Source organism: Capra hircus, chromosome 13 (assembly GCF_001704415.2).
Source record: "Capra hircus breed San Clemente chromosome 13, ASM170441v1, whole genome shotgun sequence".
Classification (NCBI taxonomy): Eukaryota; Metazoa; Chordata; class Mammalia; order Artiodactyla; family Bovidae; genus Capra; species Capra hircus.
This window is the reverse complement of record NC_030820.1, coordinates 60,886,920-60,914,335: the sequence shown is the minus strand read 5'-3', so window position 1 is coordinate 60,914,335 and position 27,416 is coordinate 60,886,920. Positions and strand designations below refer to the sequence as shown.

The window sequence follows — 27,416 nt, the reverse complement described above, 5'->3', positions numbered from 1 at the left end:
CTTGCCTGGAAAATCCCATAGATGGAGGAGCCTGGAAGGCTGCAGTCCATGGGGTCACTGAGGGTCGGACACGACTGAGTGACTTCACTTTCACTTTTCACTTTCAGGCATTGGAGAAGGAAATGGCAACCCACTCCAGTGTTCTTGCCTGGAGAATCCCAGGGACGGGGGAGTCTGGTGGGCTGCCGTCTATGGGGTCGCACAGAGTCAGACACGACTGAAGCGACTTAGCAGCAGCAGCAGCAGCAGTCTTTCTTAAAAAAAATACTTGGCCATGTTGTATGGCATGGAACCTTAGTTCTCTAGCCAGGGATTGAATCCTTGTCCCCTGTATTGGAAGTGGTATTCTTAATCACTGGACCACCAGGGAAGTCCTATATTACCAGTCTTGAACTCCAAACGTATTCATATATTCAAGTGCTTCCTTGAACATCTTGGATAAGCCACCTCAAATTTAACAGGGCTAAAACAGAACTCTTAAATTTTTATCCCTAGACCATCAGGCATCCAGTTGCTCGATCAAAACCAGGAGACTCATCCTTTATTCTTCTCTCTCCCTCGCTTTCCACATCAGCAAGTCACAGCCTTTCTTCTTTTAAAACACAGCACCAGCTCATCAACTTATCAGTTACCATCACCGCTGTCTGTGCAACAGCTGCAGCTGCCACCGTCTCCCCAGCCCTGATCCACTCTCCACGCTAAACCAAAGCATCACTTGCACGTGGAAATCAGATGATGCCACTTCCCTGCCCATAATGCTCCAGTAGCTTCTTTACACTTAGACTAACACCCACAGTCTTCACCATGACCAGGGATCCCGCCTGACTGGGCCCCTGCCAAGCCCCGCTTCACGTACCATCTGCTCTCATTTCCTGTCTCCGTCTACCTTGCTTGTTTGATATTCTTCAGAGACAGCTCAGGCCCTGAGAGCTGGCAGTGCCTTCTATCTGGAATCCTTTCCCTAATCCTCACTCTGCTCACTTTCAGCTCAGATATGACCTGCTCTGACAGTGCTCCATGCCCACAGGAGCCCTAGGTTACTCTCCTACGCCCCTGCTTCATTTTCTGTTCCAAGTGATCTCCACTGAGAAGTGCGTCTATTTAGTGTGTGTTCCTTCAGGCTATGATGTGAGCTCCTGCCAAGCAAGGGCTTTGTCTCCTACTGTATACTCCATGCCTAACACACAGTAGGAATTTGATACATACTGATGAGTGAACCAAGTGTCTGCACCTTTTATTTCTAATTTTCAGAACCACTTCTGCAAGGTGGTTGACTTCATTACCTATATTTTTCACAGAGGAAGAACTGGGGTAGAAGTCAAGTGAATTTCTCAAAGTGTTGATGGGAACAGGATTAAAGTTCAGGACTATTTACTTATAAAGTCAGAATTCTCTTTATATCCACCTTGCCTCCCGCCCCAGGGTTCTGGCTACAGATACCCTAGGAAGCATCCCAACTGAAAAGGAAGAGAAAAACTTTATCTGCTGAGTCCCAGGCGCTCTACATGCCAGATATATCTGTGTATACCCCATGGTCTACTCAGTGTAGAGTGACGCCCACAGGCATGGAGATAAATTCATCCATTTGACAAATAGTTACTAGGCACCCACTACAGGCCAAGCAGAAAGGTAGCGGTCCAGATGCACCAGTAAGGAATACAGACATGATTTCTGGCCTCACAGACCTCAGAGTGTGATGGAGAAAATATCAAATAAATATAGTTATCAATGGTGATAAATGCTGTGAATCAAACGGCATAGGGTATTGCAAACGAGAAGCACAGGGACGTGCATAGTACTTTAGATGACTGGGTGGTGAGGTATAGCATGACATGAAAGGAGAGGGAAGAAGCAGGCAGGGGCTGGATCAAGCCGGACCTGCAGGCCACAATTAGGAGTTTGGGATTTTGTCCCAGTTATGCTGGGAGGCCTTTAAAAAGTTAGAGGTGGAGAAGGGAAAAGTTCTGACCCACAATTTTAGAAAAATCCCTCTGGCCCAGGGAGAGATGGCCTTTAGGAGAGAGGGCAGACAGCTTAGGAGGCCACTGTACCAGTGAGATGACGGAGGACGTTGGTCTGGTGTGGGTGGAGGCTGCGGAGTTAGAAGTGGACAGACTTGGGATGCTTTGGAGTCCAATGGCTGGAACCCTGTGACTTCTTGAACGTGGAAAGGGATGAGAGAAGAGGAAGGGCTAAGCAAGCTTCCAGATTTCAGGCTTAAGAAATTGGACAGATAATAGTGTTATTAACTGAGAGGCTGGGGGTGAGGGTCAAGAACTCAGTGAGGGTCAACCAACTCAGGCTGGTGGTTGCCAAGGGAAAGGCAGTAGGGGGAGGGATGGAGTGGAGCAGACATAAACTTTCATGTAGAGAATGGATAAACAATAAGGTCCTACTTTATAGTACAGAGAACTATCTTCAATATCCTATGATAAACTGTAATGGAAAAGAACTTATATTAATATGTATATATATATATGTATATATAACTGAATCACTTTGCCATACAGCAGAAATTGACACAACATTGTAAATCAACTGTACTTCATTAAAAATATTGATAAAAAACAAACACAATAACAAAAAAACAAAAACTCAGTCTGAATGGACACAATGACTAGAGAAGGGAGCCAGGCTGCCCTGGAAGCAGCCCCAGGCTGATGCCCTCTCTCCTACCTGGGTAAGGGATCCGGCCATAGGTGACGATCTCCATCAGCAGGATACCGAAGGACCAGACATCTGACTTGATGGTGAAGGAGCCAAAGTTGATGGCTTCAGGAGCTGTCCACTTGATGGGGAACTTGGCCCCTGTGGTTTGAACAGAGCAGAGTCAAGGAGAGTCTGGAGAGCAATCGGAGCTAGGTCTCTGCTAGGGGGAGGGAACAGGACATCAGTACAGCTGCCAACATCTGCCCCCTGCAGGACTGTGACTTCCCTCAATCTGGCCCCCATGGAAGCAAGGAGCATCCATTCTGAGGACCAGTGGCTTAAGTAGGGAGGAGTGAGCCAAGGTACCTGGGGTGTGGCAGGGGAATTGCCCTCTTAGGGCCACCTCATTGATTCAGCTGATGTCCTGATGAACTACAACTCCTGAAGAGTAGAGTCCTAGGACCTTTGGGGACAGCAGAAATTCAAGGGACTTTGAGTCCAGGTCATACCTGCTACCTCGACCTCCTAACCACTGTCGGCGAAGGGAAGATTTCGGTTTCCCCCAGTCACTGGGTGTCTCTCCTGCTAGTCCTGCTCTCCTTCCATCTGGTCTGGGATAGGTTGAGTTAACCTTTAGTGAGTAATTTTTTATTGCAATTCCACTGTAGTTGGGAATGCAGTGTAAAAGATACCTGTTATTTTGAATTTGTTGAGACCTGCTTTATCATCTAGTACATAGTCAAGTTTTGAAAATTCTCTATGTGTTTCCTGCTCCCCCCATCCCTTCCTCCCTTGGGACTGAGAGAGTTTTCCTTATTCCTGCTTATCCTCTCCTGGTTTAGAAGTTATACATTCTATTCTTATTCTTTTAGCGGTTGTACTTTTACTGTGTCATACAAACATGAAATAAAATATACAAATCTTTCCTATACAACTAGATGCCTTTTATATATGTATCCCCCCTTGTAATCACCGTTCAGATTAAGGTATAGAAAATTTCAGCATCTCAGAAGGCTCCCTCCTGCCTCATCTCAGTCAATACCCCTGCAACCCAGGTTAAGTATTATTCTGACCTTTAGCACAATAAATGAGTTTTGTCTGTTTTTTTTAAAAGTTTTATTGAGATGCATGCACAGACCATATAATTCAGCCACTCAAAGTATTCAGTTCAATGATTTTCTTAATATATTCACAAAACTGTGAATTTTAAAATATTTTCACCCCACCCTTCCCCAGACCGTAACAGTCACCACCCATTTCTTTCTAGCTCCCCACTCCAGCCTTGGCTGGAGTTAATCTACTCTCTGTCTCTATAGATTTGCCTAGAATTTCATGTAAATGGAATCATACAATACATGGCCTTTGTGTCTGGCTTCTTTCACTGAACATGATGTTTGCAAAGTTTGTCCATGTTTAGGGTATATTAGTACTTCATCCCTTTTTATGGTCAAATAACATCCCACCACATGCCTAAATTTCATTTTGTGTATTTGTTTATCAGTTGATGGACTTTTGGGTTACTTCCACTTTTTGGCTGTTAAGAATAATGCTGCTGTCAACCTTCGCATACATGTTTGCCTGTTTCTGAATTTTATATAAGTGAAACTATCCAGCATCTACTTTTTCGGTCTGAGTTCCCTTATTTTGATATTATGCCTGTGAGAATCATCCATTATCTTTTGCGTTTGCGTGAGTCATTGGTTTGTAACTTCTCATTGCTACATAATAATATTCTGTGAATAAACCACAATTTAAATATCATTGTACCCTTTATGGACATTTAGATTCTTCCCTGTTTTTGTCTATCACACCTAAAGTCACTCTTGCCCTTACTCTTAATTTTAACATGACTTGACTGACCCAATCTACAATTGATCCCACTTACTGGGGGAGACTGGAGGCCAGAACTCAAGATGGAGCCCCTCCAGCTTAATAACACACAGCTGATACTGGGACAAACCTTTGCATTTTGATTAATACCACTTTCACAGGTCCTAACGCTCAGTACACACGACCCACCCCAGTGGGCCCCACGGGGCCCTCGACACCATCCCCTACCTTCCCGCGCTGTGTACTCGTTGTCCTCGATGACCCGTGCCAAACCAAAGTCGGCGATCTTGCACACCAGAGATGCAGACACCAAGATGTTGGCGGCTCGAAGGTCTCGGTGAATGTAGTTCCTCCGCTCGATGAAGGCCATGCCTTCTGCAATCTCCACCCAAAACAGAGACACCTTTACCCTCAGATTTGGCCCAGCCCAAGGTGGGTCTCACCCAAAAGCAGAAGACGACTGTCCAAGTGTGAGAAAACTGGAAAATATATGTGCTGGCCTCGGGCCTGGTCTCAGATTGGCATTTCTCTGTCTACCTAATCAGGTTGGGGGGATTCTCATAGCCTGGGCCAGTCTGGAGCTTCTCTAGGGTTCCAAGACTTCCAGAAAACACTTTAAGGAAAAAGCATTATTTCTCCAAGGAGAAATACACACACACACCCCAGGATACTTTGAAGGGTTTTCATCTCCTATCCCCATACTGGGAACAACCTAGGCTCACATCACATTTTGTTGTATCTATTATGCCTGCTTCACTCCCAAGCCGGGGTAGGGAAAATTCCTTTACTCATTCAATAAACATCTACTGAATGTCTTGTGGGCACCAGACATGTTACTTGGACAGGTTGGGAGCCAGGCAAAGCCCCCACAGGTGGTGATGAGCACCATAAAGAAAGGAGAAAGCAGGTGCTAGGACATGAAGTATAGAGGGCTGTTTTGGATTGGATGGTCAGGAGGTGAAACTTCAGCAAATGCTCTGTCAAAGAAGAGCATTCCTGGCAGAGAAGATCATGTGCAAAGGCCCGGAGGTAGGAAGCAGCTTGGCTATTCATGGAACAGGAGGCTGAGCAGAAGTTGCCCAAGGGAAAGTGGGGAGGAGAGGGGAGGTTGTGGGAAAGGCTGCTGATGGGGAAGAACCTTGTAGGTTAGGAGAGGGGGTTGGGTTGTATTCTGAGCACGAAGGGAAGTGGGAAGTCTTAGAGTAGGAGGGTGACATGGTCTGATGTATATTTTAATGTCATCAGGGCTTCTGAGTGCATAGTGGACCGTGTGAAGAGTTCTTATTCACAACGGTACCTGGGAAGCCCGACAGAAAGATGGGGGATTTTTCTGTGAAGACGTTTTCCTCTTACAATAGTTTGTTTATTACCTCTCATAAAGAGGTTTATGATTAACCCTCAGAAACTCAGAAAATAGCATTTATAGTTCATAAACTGGTCTTTGACGTCCTTGAGCCAGGTGTTAGCACCGTCTCTGTTGTACAGAGACCTTTGTCAGATCACAGCCCCCGGGATTTGAATATCCACCCCCAGGGCCTCCATGCTGCCTTTAAGCACCCAGAACTCCAACACTGCAGGTGGCTGCAATCTGGTGAGATTATTTGGGGAGGTAGGGTTTCTGGCCAGACTAAACCAAGGTCTGTTCAAGGTCTGAGGCAAGTGGATGGTAGGCTTGCGGAAAGTGGCCAGCAGGGGGCACCCATGGCCGTTGGAACCGAGATCTGAGTCTCCAGCCTTTTCTAAGGAAACCAGGAGACTTTCTGATTTTGCTTGTCATCGCCCGCCAGGAGTGAGTGAGGCAGTCTTGGCCTCATGGGTGTGGAAAATTTATAAGGAGTTCAGACGAACAGTTAACAACAGCCATAACATTAACTGTGGACGTTGTAGCTTATTCTTTAATCATAATATGATATTTAATACTTAAATAGCATTTGCTCTCTGCTTTGGGGTAGGTACTATTGCTTCAGCACTATTATTTCACAGGTGATAAAACTGAATCCCAGAGAGGTAACCACCTGGTCCAGGTGGAGACCAGGACTGGAAATCTGACAGCCCTGCTTAGGGTCTGTGTCCATTACCCTACCTGAATTTTCAGCACAGAGCAGGCACTAACGCTGAGTAGTCAGCACTTTTCAGTACTCAGGCGCAGACACTCATGTTATGGATTTGCACAGGAGCACATGAGCTCAAGGGGGCAAGTGGGACTAACCCCACTTACAAGACAGCAGATGAGAAAGCCTAGGTTATTCCCGGGTTGGGCCAGCTCAACTTGAGCCCTACATCTCTGTGATCTCCAAGCAAACTACTTTGCCCACTGTACCTCACTTTTCTTCTCTGTAGAATGGGACAAGAGAATCTTCTTCCAAGGGTTTATGTGAGGATTAATACTCTAAATCCATATCAAGTGTTTAGAACAGAGTCTGGCATATAAGTATTCACTTCAACAGTCCCTGTTGAGGAAAGCAGCCCTCAGAAAGGTTAAGCTATTTGCTCAAGACTACACAGGCAGCCCCGGTGGCTCAGAGGTTAAAGCCTCTGCCTGCAATGCGGGAGACCTGGGTTCAATCCCTTGGTCAGGAAGATCCCCTGGAGAAGGAAATGGCAACCCACTCCAGTATTCTTGCCTGGAGAATCCCATGGACGGAGGAGCCTGGTGGGCTATAGTCCCCTGGGTTGCAAAGAGTCAGACACGACTGAGCAACTTCACTCTCACTCACACAAGCAGCCCTGGGCTCAACAGCAAAACTCATATGATTGCTAAGTCCATGTGTATACAGTGTTGCTTCTCAAGAGTCTGTCAACTGAACGAATAGTGGGTAGGTTGGCTGGGTTCAGGATTGGTCTATAAATTGGGAGTTGATGAGGTGGTGAGATTTCATGAGCACCAGATGGTCTGCCATGATGTCAGTCATTGGCACATGGGTTTGCTTCTGAGAGAGTACCAGGGAATCACAGAATCAGCTGGAAGGGCCTGTAGGGATATTCCAGCTCAGGGCTCTTCACATTGAATCTGATTGAGGGACAAAAGAAAGGTCACCCCTTCAATCAGAGCAGCTCTGTTTTAATCTATTTTAAAATTATCAGCTGCTCCGTAAGATTCATTTGACCAACATAGTTGTAGCTAAAAAAAAAAAGAAAAGAAAAAAGGCTTTCAAACTTGAAAAGCACAAAGATGGTCCAGTTTCTTCATTTGACAAATGGAGGGACCGAGAGACCCAGAGTAGATCTGACGTTACACAGCCAGGTGGTGACGGGGCAGTCTCTGCTGTGCCCACCTACCTCTCTAGGACCGGAGGTGAAGACCAGGCCCCAGGGTGGCTCCTTTCTGTCCCTGGGCTCTGAGTCCACCTCTGCTCCTGGATGCACAAGGGCCTGGCACCTCTTTCCCTCCTATGGTTTCTGTCTTTACCGTTTGTACCACGGGGAGAATTGTTCTTGCCCTGGTCTATGACCCTCCTCCCAGCAAGGTTTCTGCCAGTGTGACGGTTACAATTTAGCAACAGGCCAGACTCCTGTTTCCCCAGGAGGTAGGGCTCACTGAAGAGAAATGCCTCTTCTGGATTTCCATATGCCTCTGGTATTGGAAGACTCTGAAAGGCAAAGCCTTTTATTATACTCTTCCTTTATTATACCCTTCCCAGGATTTGCATAGTCAAATGAACTCTGCCTTAGGCACCTCCTGAAGGCCCTGCCCTGGGCCCAGGTGCCCCTCTCCCTTAACACCTTCCAGGCTGCAAGCCACATTCCCTTCATTTTTGCCAGGCTCAGGCTCCAACAGACCAGGTTGAGCTTTGGTTTTGCCCTTTGGACTTTGGCATAGTCTGTTTCTTCTGCCTGGAATACCTTTCCCTCTCATCTTCACCTGCGCAACTTCTATTCAGGCCTCAGCCTAGTGACCGCTTCCTCTGGGAAGCCTCCTCTGATTGCTCTTGGACTGGGAGAAGTGCTCCAGCTGTGGGTTCCCACCAGTACCCGTTTCCTCCCCTGTTTTCCCACAGACAGGAGAGAATGAATGAGAGAGGACAGAAGTGAAAAGCACTCAGGCTGGGGGTGAGAAGAGCTCCATAAAGTGAAGGGAAGATGAGAAAGAAAATGGAGTTTTAAGAAGCGTTGTTGTGATTTCTGGACATTATTAATTTTGCTGGATACTGCATTCTTTTGACACTGAGCCAGGACTACTTGGGTCGTGGCTCTCTAAGATATTTAGTTGTTTAATAAGTGTAAGCCCTAGGGGGATAGCAGTACTTTCCATTTTGTTCACTGCCGTATCCCTCCAAAGTAACACAGTCACGTAGGCAAGCTACTTCACCTCCCTGGGCCTCAGTTGCCTCATCTCCTCTTTACTTCCTCTCTAAGCCTTAACTTCCTGTTCTGTAAAACGGGATGACAATTACCCATCTGTGGCCAGACTGTCACATCATGGTTCCCTGTGAACCACACCTCCTGGGACTCACGCCTTTTTGCCGTCCCTCCTACACTGGCTCTGGGCTAGGCCATGTGACTTGCTTTGACCAACAGGACGTTAGCCTGCATGATGCGAAAAGGAGCTTGCTCAAGATCGCTTAGTGCCTTGCAAGACTCCCTCTGCCTTTCTGCCATGACGTGGAGGAGCTCAGGTTAAGCTACTGAAGGAGTGATGTGGGGTCACTGGAGACAGACCCAGAGGATGAGCCACCATCCCAGATATTCTAGCCCCCGGGAAGCTCGCAGCGGAACGCATCCTCAAGAGGGGGCTGGGTTTCACCTTGTGGAGCAGAAAAATCACCCAACCAACCCCAGTCCTCCCCACAGAATCATGGGAAATGATACATTGTTGTTTCAAGCGACTAAACTTTGGAGCAATTGGTTACAAAGGAATAGATAACAAAAATCTCACCCTAGGAGGCTGATGTGAATGAAGACTGTATGAGTAGGGACTTGTGTGCGTGCCTCGTTGTTCAGTGCTGTTTTGCAGCCCCAGGGACTGCAGCCCCCCCCAGGCTCTTCGGACCATGGGGATTCTCCAGGCAAGAATACTGGAGTGGGTTGCCATGCCCTCCTCAAGGAGATATTCCCAACTCAGGGATTGAACGCAGGTCTATCCACTTTGCTGGTGGATTCTTTACCTTCTGAGCCACCAAGGAAGCCCAAGAATACTGGAGTAGGGAGCCTATCCCTTCTCCAGGTGATCTTCCCAACCCAGAAATTGAACTGGGGTCTCCTGCATTGCTGCTGCTGCTGCTAAGTCACTTCAGTCGTGTCCGGCTCTGTGTGACCCCATAGATGGCAGCCCACCAGGCTCCCCCGTCCCTGAGATTTTCCAGGCAAGAACACTGGAGTGGGTTGCCATTTCCTTCTCCAATGCATGAAAGTGAAAAGTGAAAGGGAAGTCACCCAGTCGTGTCTGACTCTTCACGACCCCATGGACCGCAGCCTACCAGGCTCCTCTGTCCATGGGATTTTCCAGGCAAGAGTACTGGAGTGGGGTGCCATCACCTTCTCTGCAGGTGGATTCTTTACCAACTGAGCTATCAGGAAAGCCCCAAGTTAGATCATAGAAGGCACAGTTAAAAAGAATACTTTTATCCTGAGCACTCAATACATGTTAGCTATTATTGTTATTATGATAGCACGCAATCAATAAACACGTGTTGAATAAATAATTGACTTCCCCTTCCCCGACTTCCCCATTAGACTCTCACCTGGGCTGAGAAGTCGATGAGTTTGGGCAGTGGCTGCCTGCTGCCTTCTTCACTTTTCAGGAAGTCCAGCAGGCTGCCTGTGTGGGGGAAGGGGGAACAGCATTTACTACTCTCATGACTTTAACAAGTGGTTAACATGGTTCATCATAATGAATTTAAATAAAAGTATTTATTTACTGTTCCTAGCATATGAGAAATAGAATCTGAGCATTTGAGAATGACTTTGTGCTTGCCAGGCTGGTTGTTTGATTGAGACAGCTTTCTGAACCTGGGGGACTGGGGCCATGGTTTTATAAGGCTGGCATAATTGTGTGTTTAGAAAATGATGAAAGCTTTGAGACGTCAAATCCTTCTAAATGGATGTCACGTGGGACATTTCTATATGTTGAGAAATGGGCAGGAATTGAACATTATTGAGAAATGATGGCCTAAAAAAAATATCCCTGAGACATCCTGGACTGTGTGCAGGCAGGATGGGAACATCCTGGAAAGGATGCTTAGCCAATGCATAAGGAGGCTTTGCTGAGTCTCCTGGAGCATTGGTCCACCCAGGGAAGATAGCTGGTGGTCAGGGGGTCAGGGGTGGTTGAGGGAGTCTCCCCAGCCTCAAGGGCTCATGGTGAACCTATAGAAGGCTCTTCTCCTATCCCCGAGAGGGGTTCTGGCCCCACCCCCTCTCCCAGAGGTCCATGTGCTCCCCTTTCCCTGGCATCCCCCTAACATGATTTCACTCCCCTTAACCAGGAGAGTGGGGCAGTCGGATACGAAGGTGCTCAGTGAGTTTATGTCAAAAGAGTTCCTGGCCAGACTGGGGGCATCTTGAAGGCCAAAGAACCACGTCAGAGTCACCTCTGACTCTGCAGGTGACCAGGAGGAGGCATAGTTGGTACCCCCAGCTCCCAGTGCGCGGCACCTTTGGCCATGAACTCCGTGATGATGTAGATGGGTTCCGTTGTGACCACAGCGTGCAGCTTCACCAGCTTGTCATGCTGCAGAGTCTTCATCAGGTTGGCCTCTGCCAGGAAGGCCTCCACGGACATGCTCCCGGGCTTCATCGTCTTCACGGCCACCTTGGTGTGCTTGTTGTAGGTGGCTGCAGCAGGACAGGAAGCAGAAAAGGTGGTCAGGGCCCACTGCTCTTCCTCACAGGCCCCAAAGACCTGGCTGCAGACCTGCCTCCTCCAGCGAGCCTTTCCTGCCCATCTCAGCCCTTAGAGAAGGAAGGGGAGACATGTGCTTTGCCCTCAGGTAGATGTGGGTTGGAAGGCTGGTCCACCACTTCCTAGCTGTGTGCCCTTGGGCAGGTCACTTAACCTCTCTGAACTATGGTTTCCTCTTATGCAAAGGTTCATGCAGGGGTTAAGGGGTTAAAACATCACTCTGATTGTGCCACTCACTCACACACCTACCTTTGTTCTGTCACACATTCACATACACACCATCTTTGCTTTAAATGTTTATTTAATCTTAACACTGCTCTCAAAATAAATATGCCTCATCATGGTCCACAAGGCCCTGCATATACTGGCCTTGCTCACTTAGCCTTGTCATCCACCAACACCTCTACCCCTTGCCTTTTGTGCACCAACCTGCCTGCATATCATTCAGTCCCTCGAGCAGCCGTCTCCCCCTCCCACCACAGGGACTTTGCTCATGCTGTTCTCTCACTTCAGCCCACCCCTTCCCTGCTTCATCTTGTTGATCTTGTAAATCTCAGTGTTGCTTGTGTCTCCATTTTGCCTTAGCTGCCAGGAAGCTCTAATGCAGAGTTGAGGTCTTCCCACAGTAAGAGCCTAAGGCCTTATATAGTGTGTGTGTGTGTGTGTGTGTGTTTTCTAATCCCGTCAGTCTGATTTGTCTTGCCTTCCTCACCATGCTTTCTCTGCCTTTTCTTCTTCAGTGCCTGACATATAGCAGGCTCTCAATACATATCGTTGAAGTGAGTGGATTTTAAACTTGTTTTTTTCTGGCTGAATTGTTGGCATCTCTGTAAGCTGTCTTCACTCCCATTTGGAACGTGGTGGAGTATAAACACGGTGTTGGGGGGGCCCCAGGCACTGGGCCAGGCATCGCGTCTACCCCCGCAGCTCTGCAGGGCAGGCTTTGCTATTCTTAAGTCATTAGAGGCAGCCCAGCGGGGGTGGAATATGTCTTTTTGAAGCCCTACAATGCCCTAGCGTGACGCTGGGCACACGGCAGGGGCTTAGAACAGCGTGTTCATCAGCTGCCAACATTCAACTCACCTGGAAATCTCCAAGCTATACTTTCCCATTCTTAATTCTCATCATTCTAAGAGATGCTCTGGTTCTCTCAACCCCAGACTGTCCCAGCTCCATGTGAGGAAGCAGATTCCTCATCGAGGACTTCCGCTTCTTAGAAGAAAGTTTTTGACCCCAACAGGCCTGACCTCAAAGATTTGCCTGGCAGTGTTTGCATGACAGGACTATTCGCTTTGCTATCAGAGGAATCACTCCTTTACGGTTATTATTCAAATCTCCCCTCTGCCCTGGGTGGCATTCCCACTTGGCCTCGGGCTGTTCTTGGAAGCAAGGACCTCCCTCTCCCCTCTCTCCCCTCCTGGCTTTGGCCCTGGGTCCTTACCCATCCAGACTTCCCCAAACTGCCCAGCTCCAAGTTTCTTCTCCATCTTGAGGGACTCCCGGGGGATCTCCCAGGCGTCTTTCTCCCAAGGTTTCTGGGGCTTGGAAGACGTGCAGGGCACTGTTAGCTTCTGGCAGAGTCCATCGCTCCCCTCTGGAACAGAGCCCCCTGGTCAGCCAAGGGCAGGCAGCCCCAAGCCAGCCTCAGGCTTCCCCTCCAGGCCTCCCTTCCTGGTCCACTGCGTCTGGCTCCTGTTCCAAAGGGCCACTCCATCGAAAACATTCCCAAGAGAACAGAGCATGGTGAGATGGCATCTCTGCCCTCCCGTTCAACAGACCAAAGACTTCAGGAGAATCCAAAGCAATTGTTTGTCTGGGGGGAGGGTCAGGAAAACCTTAGCAGGCCTCAGAGGCAGCAGTGCCCCTTGACTAGGATTCCCAGGAGAGAGGCCCACCCAGCTGGGCCCCCAGAAGGGAGGCAGCCCCGCAGGACTCACTCGAATAGTGGGCCACCAGTTCCTGCAGGCTGCTGAAGGTGCTCCGGGGCGAGATGTAGAAACCCCCATTGTCCAGCGTGCGGATCTTGTAATGTTTCACCGTGTCCCTGTGCTGGGGGTCGTAGTCTCGCACAGACAAAGAGTAGCTCCCTGTGCGGGCCAGAGAGAAACCACCCGGCATGAGCACCCTGACAGCCTCTAAGGCCACTGCTGGTACCGTCTTGACTTCCACGCAGTGGAGCAGAAGGTAGGAGTGGGTGGTGGAGTCAGGCTGCCGGGTGCTTGTCAGGCTGTTCCATGTCCCCCTGTGAGACCTTGGACACGTGACCAAGTCACCTCTCTTTGCCTCAGGTCCCTTATCTGTAGAATGGGACTGGTCATCATATCTCCTCCCCTCAGCACACTGCCTGGTGGCAAAAGAAGTAATGCTTGCACGCAGGATGTAAAAGCTCATTATATTGGCTGTCATTGAGTTCATTATTATTTCTTTTTCTTCCTATTATCTATCTATTTTTCACAAAACCAAGATACCACACCCAGTTTGGTAAAAAGCAAGGCTGTTTAGTACTATTTACAATAGCTAGGACATGGAAGCAACCTAGATGTCCATCAGCAGATGAATGGATAAGGAAGTTGTGGTACATATACGCAATAGAATATTACTCAGCTATAAAAAGGAACGCATTTGCGTCAGTTCTAATGAGGTGGATCTGGAGCCTATTATACAGACTGAAGTAAGTCAGAAGGAGAAAGACGAATACTGTATATTAACACATATATACGGAATTTAGAGAAACGGTCCTGATGATGCTAGATGCGGGGCAGCAAAGGAGACACAGATGTAAAGAACAGACTTTAGGACTCAGTGGGAGAAGGCGAGGGTGGGATGACTTGAGAGAATAGCACTGAAACATGTACATTACCATATGTAAAAGAGAGGACCGGTGCAAGTTCAATGCATGAAGCAGGGCACTGAAATTCAGCACTTTGGGACAACCCAGAGGAATAGGGTGGGGAGAGAGGTGGGAGGGGGGTTCAGGATTGGGGGGACACATGTATACCTGTGACCGATTCATGTTGATGTATGGCAAAAAAACCATCACAATATTGTAAAGTAATTATCCTCCAATCAAAATAAATTAGTCAATTTAAAAAATAAAAATAGATGATTTTATAGTGAAAGCAGTATGGGTATATCCATAGATTATTTAAATACAAATAAACATTAATTCTGAAAATAAAAGTTAGGCTGTTTAGAAGCAAACAAGCAAAAAGATTAAACAAACAAACCAATCCAGTTCAACTATTACAATATAAACATTGAAATGTAAGTGTCCATATTAAATGTTGTGGCAGGCTGAGTCACGGCCCCCCACAATGCCACGTCCTAATCCCTGACACCTGTGTGTGCATCACCTCATGTGGTAAAGGGATTCTGCACATGTGATTTAGTTAAGGAGCTGGCGATGGGGAACTATCCTGGATTCACATAGACCAGAAACACACATGTCTTTCAGTCCCTGGCCACGGTTCTGGTTTGTGAGCTGTGTGTCCTTGGGCAAGTTATTAGCTTCTCTCTCTCTCAGCTTTCTCTACCACAATAGCACCATGTCATAGGATATGGGGGAGGTTTAAATTGTTGCATGAATTACAGTTGACCATACACGCTGGGGCTTCCCTGGTGCCTCAGATGGTAAAGAATCTGCCTGCAATGGAGGAGACCCAAGTTTGATCCCTGGGTTGGGAAGATGCCCTGGAGAAGGGAATGGCTACCTACTCTCGTATTCCTGCCTGGAGAATTCCATGGACAGAGGAGCCTGGAGGGGTACAGTCCATGGGTCAGAAAGAGTTGGACACGACTGATCGATTTTCATGCATGCTAGGCTGCTGTGCTTAGTTGCTCAGTCATGTCTGACTCTGTGAACCCATGGGACTGTAGCCCGCCAGGCTCCTCTGTCTATGGGATTCTTCAGGCAAGAATACTGGAGTGGGTGCCATGCCCTCCTCCAGGGGACCTTCCTGACCCAGAGATCGAATCCAGGTCTCCGGCACTGCAGGCGGATTCTTTAATGTCTGTTATTTGGTTGCTCAGTCATGTCCATCTCTTTGTAACCCCATGGACTGCAGCCTGCCAGGCTTCCCTGTCCTCCACTATCTCCTGGAGTTTGCTCAAACTCATGTCCACTGAGTTGATGATGCCAACCAACTATCTCATCCTCTGTCACCCCCTTCACCTCCTGCCCTCAATCTTTCCCAGCATCAGGCAGGATCTTTTCAAATGAGTCAGCTCTTGACAATGAATGAATAGGAATAATAAATAATAAACAATGAATGGGTAGGAATAATATTCATTATAATGGACTATAGTTATATGCATTATAATAAGCTATACTGTTCATTACAGTGAATGATTAACCCCACAGGTAGAAGTTTTTTATCACCACAATGTTGTATGTAAGGAGACTGAGGTCCAGGGAGATGAAGTACCTAACCTGAAGTCACACAGCCTGTAAGTAGCAGAGCTGGGCTTCAAACCCAGGTAGCTGGGACCACACTGTTAATCACTCTGCCCAGTCAAGGGAAGGCTGACTTGGCTGATGCTGAGTGGGGAAGGGCAGAACCCAGGAAGCAGCAGGATGGGACTCAGGGCACTTGTACTACAAGTTTATTAACTCAGTGAACCCACCTATGCCCACTCTGAGGGCTGCGGGAGTGGCCAGGCTCACCTTCCTGCCCTTGTGTGCAGGATGGCCCAGAGGGAGAAGAGAAGCCGAGGGCTGTGTACGGCTCTATCTTTTTGTACCATTTCTTTTCCTCTGGGGGCTGGTAGGGAGTTTGTTGGGTGGGAGGAAATAAAGCCAAAACATTCCCTGACCCGAAACACAGATTGTGAGTGCTGTTTTAGCCACATTCAGGCTTCCCCAGGTCAGAAATCAGGGGGCAAGTAGAAGGCCCCTGAACTGACTGTCCAGGGTACTGTGAAGTCATACCTTATACAATTTACTGATTTCTCTGAACCAAGCAGTTTTGAATCTAAATACAGTAGTAAAGGCACACACTGTGTGTGAAATCTGAAATCACAGGACTCCTACTTACAATCATCCCTTTGGCAAAACTGGCCTTAGTTGATGCCAGTTTGAGTTATTTGTTGTTTTGGGGCACTATTCTTGCCTCCTATGCAATGACCAGGCACAAAGCCACCCTCATAGCACAGAAGTTTCAGGAAGCAGGTCACTGACATCAAAATATCCAAATACCTCAAAGGAGTTATTTGAAACAGGTCCCAGACAAGATTGCTTGAGGTCTCTTCCTACAGCCTGAGTCCATCTCATTTCCTTATGGAAGGAGAGAGGAGTCAGGCTTGTGGACAAGATATATTTTGATGGGTATATAAAAGAATCCAAGCTAATGAAGATCAAGTTCAGCAGGTTGTTGTTCTTCAGGGCAGTAACCACTGCATCTTACTTTCACTGACCTAAGTTGGTAGGTCTTGGGGCTGAGAAGACTTGAACAAAGAGCAGAAGGAAGCCTGGCAAGCCGGGGAGGGGGGCTGGGTGAGTTGTTCAGACAATGGCATACCCCAAGGGAAGGATGGTGTCCAGTCATGTCTGGGGCTCCCCTGTGTGGTGGGGTGGAAACACAGGGCTAGGAGGACTGGCCTCACCTTTGGTGGTCTCGCTGTCTCGGATCATGAAGGAGCCCAGCACGTTGCCAGGGGCCAGGAGTTGGCGTTCTGCATCTTTTCGGCTGATGCCCTTGAAGAACCACCTGGAGGGAAGGGAGGGGGCAGTGTGTAAGCCCGCGGTGGGCAGTCCTGTCTGACTATCGGCATTCTCACCTGGCATCAGGACTCCAAGGGCCTGGATTCCTCTGGTGTCAGTTTTACTCAAAGATTCTTTGGGGGGAAAGCAGTCATTCCTTTGATACTGACATTTTACCACAAGTGAATCTAGTTCGCTGGAACTTGCAATTTGGGATTTCTTTAAGAAAAATAATACAGCATTATAAATACTAATACAAAATGTTGCTGGTTACTCCAGTACCATCCAACATGAGGGATAAGGTGATGAGCAAAAAGACTGGGTGGAAAAATACAGCAGTCTTAACCAACTGTGGTCAAAAATCTTCCTTTTGCAGACTTCTCTAGTTTGATCAACCTCTCAGGATCTTAGAGGCCCATGTGAGTGAGGGCTGAGCTTTGTTACCATCACAGTTCATCTTCCTCTGTAGATACAGAGTTGAATATAACATCAGCATGAATTTCTAAGCTCAAATGTGAGATTTCAAATAACTTTATACTTGGCACCACATCCCTGGACCTTTCTTCATCCTCCTTGACTATTTGGGATCTTTAGATTCCCCTCAAAAATCTAAGGATAACTTTAAGCAGCAAAAACCAAACTTATTCCCTGAGGTTCATGCACTGTGATGGAAAAAGCCCCAGGCCAGAGGTCAACTGGCCTTGACCCTGCCACAAATCTATGTGTGACTTAGAACACATTGATTTCCCTCTCTGGACTTCTGTTTCCTCTGCTATCAACTGGGGAAACAGGCAGTTACCATTTATCAAGCTCTTTTCCACCCAACAACTCTATGGAATCATTGCCTTTATTATCCCCATTTTACAGATGAGGAAATCAAGAAACAGAAAGAGCAAGTAACTTTCCTGGCATCACACAGCTAGTAAGTGGTGTAGGCAGGATTCAAAGTCAGGCAGTCTAACTCCAGAGCCAAAGGTCCTAATCACCCTGCAACACCCCTGCCTTCCTTGCTTTCATTTGGTAAAGTGAGTCAAGCCATGGTAAAATGTTCAAGCAATGTTAAGGGTACACAGTAAGAGCTGTCCTCCTGGCAATCCCACCCCCAGGAAGTTATTCCATGGATTCTGCACAGGAAGAAATGGCATATACCCAAGGAGACTCAAGGCAGCATGAGACTGGGGACAGCTTAAGCGACCACTGACGAGGGATGGTGGGGCACCTACATGGCAGACACTGCAGCTGTGAAACGGAGGCACTGCGGAACTGCACGGAAGATCTGAACAAGAGAGGTGGGAGAGGATAGTGTAGAATAAAATGGAGAGAGACAATGTTCTTTGCAGCATTGTTAGCAATAGCCAAGACACAGAAACAACTTCAATGTCCATCAAGAGATGAATAGATCAAGAAGTTGTAGGACTTACATACAATGAAATATTGTTGTTGCTGTTTAGTCATTAAGTCGTGTCTGACTCTTTTGCGACCCCATGGACTGTAGCCCACCAGGCTCCTCTGCCCACGGGATTTCTCAGGCACGAATACTGGAATGGGAAGTTATTTCCTTCTCCAGGGGATTTTCCCAATCCAGGAATCAAACCTGTGTCTCCTGCATTACAGGTGGATTCTTTACCGCTGAGCCACCACAGACATGATAGTGGAATATTAGCCATAAAGAAGAATAAAACAATGCCATTTGCAGCAACAGGGATGAACCCAGAGATTATCATACTGAGTGAAGAGAGGCAGGAAGGGAAAGACGAGTACCAAATGATATCACTTACATGTGGAATCTACAAAAATGGTCAAGTGAGCTTACAAAACAGATAGTGTCACAGATGTAGAAAACAAACTTACGGTTACCAGTGGGGAAAGGGAAGAAGAGGGATAAATTGGGAGACTGAGATTGACATATACATACTACAGATAACTAATAGGGGGCTATAGCACAGGGAACTATGTTTAATATTTATAATGGCCTCTATGGGAAAAGAATCTAAAAAAGAGTGGATATCTATATGTATAACAGATTCACTTTGCTGTACAGTTGAAACTACCACAACGTTCTAAATCAGCTATACTCCAATTTTTCAACAAATTGGAGGAAGAGATATGTAGTTTCTTAATCAAGTATAAAGCATTTGGGAGGACTTACAAGAAACGTTGCTTCTGGAAGGGAAGTAGCTGGCTGGGGATAGGGTGGGGGGAAGACTTTTCACTCTTTAGTATATGTCCTTCGGCACCATTTGCATTTTGAAACATTTGAAAATGCTGCTTATTTCAAGGCATATGAGGAAGTAAGATCCCATCCCACGCTGATTTCCAGGCCCCAGCTGCTCTCTTCAGAGGCAGTCTCTGCGAGCAGTCTCTTGATGTGGACACAAGAGCCTGGGAGTGCAAGACTCATAGGGGTATTCAGGTCAGTGGTTCTCAAGGTGGGTCCCTGGATCAGCAGCATCCACCTCACCTGAGAACTTGTTAGAAATGCCAGTTATGAATTGGACAGTTGAGGAGTGGGGCTCAGAAACCAGCATTTTAACTAACCCTCTAGGTGATGCTGATGCACTCAAGATTGAGAACCAGCCATTAAGTTATCACCCAAATGATAACCCACCACATCTGTCCTCTGCACCTGGCCTTTTCCACTCAGCAGTTATATTGCTTTAAGGAGTAATACCAGCCATGCCGGGTGAGGGTGAGTATGGTGCAGGGTGAGGTATGGTGCAGGAATTCTCTAAGTGTTCAGAGCCTGGAGCAGGGGAGCAGAGCACAGATGCCCCAGGAGGAAGCCTGGAAGGACAGAGAAGCAGCCAACGCCCCCCCGCCTCCCACCGCTGCAGCATGTACGGCATGTGCTGGGGGCATTCCAGGACAGAAGGGTCAGGGCTGGCAGTGAGGGCTTCCTCACAGCGGGCCACAGAGGGGAGACTTCACAGGGTAAAGAGGTTTTCTGTGTACTAAGAAAGGGGTGACTTTAAGATAGGAAAAGCCCGTTTTAACAAGTAAGCATCCCAAACCCTCAACACCACCTAGCCAGAGGGAGGAGGCAAAGGAGATAAAACTGTGGTGACCGTCAGGTTTCAGCTTTTCGACTGGCTGATTCTGAAATGAATCTATTGCCGCCCTATAGTGCAGCCACCTGCTTACTTGTCAGTGTCACCCCCCACACTGTGAACATCTCCAGGGAAGAAGCCTGCCTGAGTCATCTAGTATTCCTGGAATAAGGACTGGGGGTTCAGCGGATGCTGAAGGGTCTGTGGAATGATTGAGTGGATGGATGAATGGATAAAGTACAACTGTCTGTTTTCTGAGTCAAGGTAGACACAAAGAGCCCGCAGTAAAGAATGAGGGCTTACAGTGATCTCCTTGAGGGTGGGGGATGTCTCATTGGCTCTGTGGCCCCTAGTTGGCACAGGGCTCAGGGAGGCGCAGGTACAGGCAGGCTGAATGAGTCATGTGAGGGGTGACTAGCCAGGTGTGGGCTGGCTTGCCTCTCAGAGGACCCTCCTTGGCACAACTGTTATACTTCATCCAACAAATATGCATTGAGCACCTACTGCATGCCAGCCTATGTGGAGGGTGCAGGATACAGCAGAGGACAGACCGTGTCCCTACCCTCATGTGCTCCCATTCTAGTGGGGGAAGGCAGACAGCGAACTGGGGACAACCAAAGCAACAAGATTGTTTTTGCTAGTGAGAAGTGTTCAGAAGAAGTAAAGCAGGAAGTCACACAGAGTCACAGTGGGGACCTGCTTGAGACTAGTGGCCAGGGAAGGCCTCTCTGAGACCCAAAGGATGAAAAGGAACCAGCCAGGCAAACAGCTCTAGGAAGAGTGTGCCAGGCAGGGGAGACAGTAAGCACAAAGGCCCTGAGGCAAAAGCAAGGCTGGCTCAGCTCATCCTTGCTTCTGGAGGGCAGGGAGATGGAATACTCACTCCTCCGTCTCCAGAGAGTTGACGCGGGCAACGTAGTTGCTTGGGATGTAGCCCTCCTTCCGGGTGGCCAGAGATCGCGCTCTCCACCACTCCCCAGACCTGGGGGACAGAAGGGGGCAAAGGGGTCAACCCTGCAGCCGTGGCCTAGAATACCCCCAACAACAGGAAGCTGGTAGGGTGAAGGGCAGGGCCACTACCATCCCAGCCCCTAGCCTGCACTCCATGATGAAGGTTAATATCTTTACAACAACCCCGGGGCTAGAATCAAGCTCTGTCCCTACATTCACAGTCCACAGTCCTAGGTCTTTGGCCTCACTCTCATTCCCTGGACTTGTGGCCTTGACCTTACCAACCATATATAAGGGAGGGCCCTGTGCCCATGGCAGACTCACAGTGGCTTGCTGGCCAGAGGGACTGGGCTCAGGAGTCTGACCAAGCATAAGCAGTCCCAGTACATATTAGATACTCCATCTAGTGATGGTGAGGATTATAGGAGATTGGAGGTAGCAAACTCAGAGATCCACAGATCTGAGTGCAAAGTCACCTCAACAGGGTCTGTTCCATAGGTAAGCCTGCCACTTAATCATAGGAGTCCACGGAAGGCTTTCCTAGGAAAGCACTGTCAGCTGTCTATCCTTGCCTGGATGTGCACCATTAGCCAGCACACAAGGCCCTTTACTATGGCTAAAACCCAGGTTAACAGCAAACCCTTCTTCCTCTATTATGATCACATTCTCATCAGTCATTTACACTCTAGTATAATCTAGCCTATCAGGTTCTTTATTGAAACACAGAAGAGAGCAAAATTGAGTATTAGAGATAGCTATGTCTTAGGGGAAGTGGGATGGGGACTCACTCCTCCAGGACCACCATCTGGTCCCCCTTTTGGAAACTGAGGTCTTCATGGTGAATGGCATCATAATCATATAGGGCAACCACAATGATATCCTCAGAACCTGTTGGGAAGGGAGACACATGGGATGGTGAGGCTTTATCTGAGCACACCCACAGCCCTGGGTGTTTCTCACCCCAAGACCTGGCACCCAGCCCTGGACCCCTTGGTGTGTGTGTTCATGCTATACAAGTAAGCATCTTGCCAAAGGTCATTCTTGAGTTCAAAGCTAATGGAGTTATGTTCATGCTGTGAAATAGCGCTATAGAAACACAATGGCCTATACTAAGTACTTTGGGGGCAAATTAGGGGATTTTCAAGGGCGGTTTTGACTGTTTTGGATTTTTGCCTCAAGCTCTCACCAAGCACCTAACCTAATCCTCTACAATCACCAGACTCCACTGCACATGCCTGCCAGTTACTTACCCTCTGGGGACCCTGGTGGGTTGCCGTTGCTACTGTCAGGCCACTGTGGGGAAAAAAACGGGAGAAGAGAATGAATCCAACAGTGTGTGTGGATCCATGGAAGGTTTGTGTCAAAAAAGGATATCCCAACCCCATGTGTCATGGGGGGGGGGGCGGCCCAGAGCGGGCTAGGGAAGTGCCCAAGGCAACACAGCACCTTAGGGGCACAGCTAGTACAAGGATGCAGACCTCTAGGGTTATGGGCTCTGCCTTAGACATACTGGGGGACACTGACTTGTCTCTTCCCCTCAACATACAGTGAGGGGAGCTGGTCCAGATCAGTGTTTTCCAAGCTATGTTTGAAGAGATCCTAGGTCTACCAGCAAGCCCATGAACAAAGGCTCCATTACATAAAACAACCTAAGTGTCCATCCAAAGGGGAATCAGCACCAAATTAAGGGAGCTGCTCTAAGCAGCTCTAATAGGAAGGAGGCCACTTCATTCCTGACACAGCAAGACCTCAAAGGGACGTTGTTGAGTAAACAAAGCTAGTTCTTCAGAATGGTAAAAATGATACGCTGGTATAAAACACATACTCACACATCCTAAACAATTTCTGTGGACACATACTGTACAGGTGTGAGTAAATTCATGGAAAGAGGTTTGCAAGGTTCCCTGCTAAACTGACAACAGCTGTTATCTCTGGGCTGGGGTGTCATATTTCTAGGGAGGAGGGCATTGGTCAGCAGACACTATAGTTTTAACTGTAATTTGTGATTTTTATTTTCAAAGAGAATGAATTTGTGTGTCACACACGTAAGTAAATGCTAATTTAAATAAATAGCTTTGGAAAATACTAAGTATATCCTTTTTGGGGAGATGCATAAAGCCCATTACAAAGATTCATAAAGGCTCTGGGAAGTCCTACGGAAAGGAGTGTGTGGCCCGGTGCTTTGCAAGCTGATTTGACCTGGGAATCCTTTCTCAGTTACTACATTACTGCTAAATCAAAGTTCTGCATGAGCAGAGCAATGAATGGCTGATAATAATGTCCCTTAAACTTGATGTTCAGAGAGAACAGGCAAAAACTGATGGGAGAAAACCTCTACTTCCCCCTAGGAACAAGTCAGGGGGCCTCAGAGAACCTGAGACTTGGGAGCCCTAGCCACAGAAAGGGCCCCGGGCCACGCAAGTTAGGAGAGAAGCTGACCTGGGAGTGACTTAGGGTTTAGGATGTCACTTCAGGACATCACCAGTGTGGGAAGTAAAACTCAGGCTGTATTAATGGAGGTCAAGTGTCAGAAGACGGGAGGTGCCTATTCCACTCTTCTCCTGTTTCTAGAACTAGTCCTGTTCTAGGCATCATGTCTGGAGAAGGGCAAGCAGGTAAAGAGAGGCCAGGAACCCATGTTGTGTGAAAGATGATTTGGAAGGAAAGGGTGGGTTGGGATAAGATCTTTGCCTTCCATCTCTACAAGCTCTCACAGGGCAAAGGTAGTAGATGTGTTTGGGGCGGGACTGAAGGGGGAGGTATAGGATCCAGGAGTAAGGGTTATGGGGTAATAGGCCTCCCTTCAACATGAGGAAGAACTTTCTAAGGAGCACCAGGAAGAAGTGCACCCCTGCCTCCGGAGGCTGTGCTTGCTGGGATAGCTTCAGATAAGGGGATGGACGAAAGGACCCCAGAGGAGAGAGAACCCCAGCGTTGAGTTTAGAACGACCCAGCTCTGCTGCCTCCCAGCACTATGAGCCCAGGGAGCCTTTTAACTTTGAGCCTCTGTCATCCTGGCTATAAGAAGCATTAACTCCAGCCTCACGGCTTTTGGTGAGAATTAATGGCCACCCCATACGAAGAGTTGACTCATTGGAAAAGACTCTGATGCTGGGAGGGATTGGGGGCAGGAAGAGAAGGGGACGACAGAGGATGAAATGGCTGGATGGCATCACTGACTCGATGGACATGAGTCTGAGTGAGCTCCGGGAGTTGGTGATAGACAGGGAGGCCTGGCGTGCTGTGATTCATGGGGTCGCAAAGAGTCAGACACAACTGAGTGACTGAACTGAACTGAACTGAATGGTATAGAAACAGCTCAGTCCAGTGCCCAGATCATAGAAGATTTCCAAAGAACAATAATGCTTATTACAACTGCTGCTGCTGCTCTTAACAGCAGCAACAGTATTGTCAGCCCTGTTACTAGGACTATTACTGTAACCACCACTATTACTATTGTTATTGCTCTTCGAACCATTGTAACTACCATGACTAGTTGGGGGACTTCTGTGGCAACTGCTGCCCCCAGGCCACACGAATGCCACCATGACACGGCTCCCGTCACTAGCAGCTGGCTCTGCCTCTGTTACTTTGTTCCTGCCACTGGGACACCGGAACAGGCACTGAGTTTGAATCCCTACTAGCCTTGCAGGTGCAGCAAGTCATTTAGCGTCTGCGTCTCATCTCTGAAACGGGTATAAAACAACTTGTGGCCCACAAGAGCACTATTGTGAGGATTAAAGGTGTTAATATCCATCGTGCCCTCAGGACGGTACTTGGTTCATCGTAAGCTCTGTGTACGTGTAACAGAAGTGAGCAGATACCTCTGCGAGTATTACCACTCCTCTCATAGACTCTGTGCTGTGGTTCCTACCTCCATTGCTATTATATTCCCACGAGGATTGTTGTTACTATTATTACTACCGTTGTTACTACAGCTGTCGCCATGATACCGATGCTGTCATCATTACTGTCATTTCTTCAACTGCTGTTGTGACTAAGCTGCTCATTCATTATCCTCAGCACTGATTATGGTGCTGGCCGGGTGGGACGGCCGGCTATGCCCCTGGGACCTGGTCACCCAGGCTGAGGGGCCAAGGCGTGTATCCTGGGGAGTCAGGGCACTGCTGGTGACTGGTCAGCTGCATTTCACCCCGGACTCACGCTGCTCACTCTTGGGATAACAGGGAACGGTGAGAGCAGTTTGGGGCAGAGTGGGGCAGCCCCGGACAGCCGCCAGCATCCCGTTTCTTCCCCCACTCACCCGCTTGCCCGAGGACGTGGGATCCGGCACATACACGGGGCTGTGTGGGTTGGTGTTGGGCTCAGTTTTTGAGACCTTGCCTCCATTCCGGAGGAACTTGGACTTCACGCATCCCATCCTGCGGTAGAGAGAAGGGAGATGAGCCCAGCTTGCTCTGATCCCCGCAAGGGGGAGTCTTTGGTGCTGGGCTTGAGACCCCCTGTTACGAGGCTGGCTCCCCTCCCCGTGTCAGCCCCGCTACCTCACCCTCACCTTACAGAGCTCACTCTGCCCTTGTCATCTCTGGGCTTCCCCATATCCACATCTGCCACGCACCCACACAGAGCTGACAAGTTGTCAAAGTCACGCTACCAAGGACTCTGGCGATGGGAAGTTTATTGAGAGAATAAATCGTGATGATTATTGAAATTCAACACACTCTGGGATCAGAAAGCCTGAGCTGATACTTGGTCCTTCCTGCCTGTCCCCACACTAACTGCTCACTTATCACTGCCCCTGCTCCCTAGTCTCAGTTCCTCATCAGCGAAATGGGGATACTAATACAGCCTACTCTCAGGGTGTTGGGAGGATGAGAAAGTACGTGGGTGGGGAAATAGTCTACAGTCAGGCAATGAGCCAACAGTAAGACTATACTTTTGTTATATAATAAGTTAATATTTTATATTAAATAATAGAGATCAGGTCACATAATGTGGCTCAAACAGTCAAGCCACCAGACCCCTCATATCACTTTATAATTGCCTTCTAACAGCATCCTTCCTTCTTCCCTCCCTCCCTCTTTTTCTTCCTTCCCTTCTTTCCCTCGTGGACTTATTTGGTCATTCATTCGTTCATTCATTTATCGGGCAAACATTTACTGAGCACTTTTCTTCCTTTACATTTCTTCCTTTAAATTTTCAGTTATGTATTTATTTTGGCCGCACCACATGGCATGGGGGATCTTAGTTTCCCAGTCTGGGATTGACCCCATACCCCCTGCAGTGGAGGCGTGGGATCAAACCACCAGGGAATTCCCTACTGAGCACTTTGCTAAATCATGACTAAGACAACCAAGTTCACGCCCCTGTTGGAGCTCACCCTGGAGGTGGATGGGAGACACAGGTAAGGATCAGGTAACAAATAATTAACGGGATAAATTTAGTTAGTGAAATGCGTGAGGATGCTCAAAGAGGATGTTGATAGGGAACAACAGCGCAGGGCCTCTGTAGTCAGGGTGGCTGGGGAAGGCCTCTCTCAGGAGGTGATGCTGGACCTGGGGCCCAGCTGACACAAAGGAGTCGGTTATGTAACACTCTGAGGGAACAGTGCTCCCAGCGAGTGAATACAAAGGTGAGTGTAAACAGTGAGTGCACAGGCCCTGAGGCTGGAATGTGCTTGAAGAGAATCAGGTGCTGAAAGGAGGCCAGTGTGACTGGAGGTCACAGGCAGGTGGGAGCAGATATATGGCGAGGCTGCCCCATCTTTACCGTGGTGAGGAATTTGGATTGCATTCTAAGGCTGATGGGAAACCAGGGCAAGTTTCCCAAGGATGACAGGATTCAATCTGCACTTTAAATAACCCTGTCAGCTGTTCAGCTGCTCGGTGGAATATGGCCTTTAGAGAATGGGTCAGGCTCGAGATGCTTGATGGTGGCCTGGCCTGGGGTGGTGGTTACTGAGGGGGTAAGCAGCAGAAAGGGTCAGGGGACATTTTGGTATCCCTTGCATTATCAGCTTACATATTTTGGAGGTAGAGCTGACAGACTTTGCTGATGGATTAATAAAATTTAAAGAAAACACATTGATCCATCAGAGTCAAAACTTCGTTAAAGTGGTAGAAGCGTTTTATTCTTTTCTCAAAATGTGCACGTGTTTGCTGGGAAGTCACATAAGGAAGTAATTGTTTTCCTCAGCTCTGCACAATTGCAATTTTCTTCTAAAGCAGTTATACTTATCTTGTTAAAATGAACATGTGTTTGTGGCTTAAGAAAAAAACCCAAACTCCTAGGTTTATGGGAGTTATTTACTTACTTTTTTAAAAAGATTCTTTCCATTTACAAGGATGTTTTTGTCTGTCCTGGTGGGAATTGGGAACAGTTTACCACCTTAAGATAAGTGGTTTCTGCTTCATTCTCCTTTTGCAAATAAAGTAAGGAA

General features: G+C 47.9%; 1 protein-coding gene across 1 annotated transcript in view; it reads right to left on the bottom strand.

Annotated features, from left to right (window-relative positions):
* The window catches only part of HCK (HCK proto-oncogene, Src family tyrosine kinase), a 45,161-nt gene that overhangs the window by 1,143 nt on the left and 16,602 nt on the right, over positions 1-27,416 (bottom strand). The window contains exons 2-12 of the mRNA XM_018057690.1: positions 25,281-25,398; positions 22,267-22,309; positions 21,805-21,904; positions 20,949-21,047; positions 16,922-17,025; positions 13,258-13,407; positions 12,762-12,914; positions 11,074-11,253; positions 10,161-10,237; positions 4,708-4,861; positions 2,677-2,808 (exon numbers count right to left, since the gene is read on the bottom strand). Of these exons, the coding sequence (XP_017913179.1) occupies positions 2,677-2,808; positions 4,708-4,861; positions 10,161-10,237; positions 11,074-11,253; positions 12,762-12,914; positions 13,258-13,407; positions 16,922-17,025; positions 20,949-21,047; positions 21,805-21,904; positions 22,267-22,309; positions 25,281-25,397 (1,309 nt within the window). The 5' untranslated portion in view covers position 25,398. The remainder of the gene's footprint in view (positions 1-2,676; positions 2,809-4,707; positions 4,862-10,160; positions 10,238-11,073; positions 11,254-12,761; positions 12,915-13,257; positions 13,408-16,921; positions 17,026-20,948; positions 21,048-21,804; positions 21,905-22,266; positions 22,310-25,280; positions 25,399-27,416) is intronic.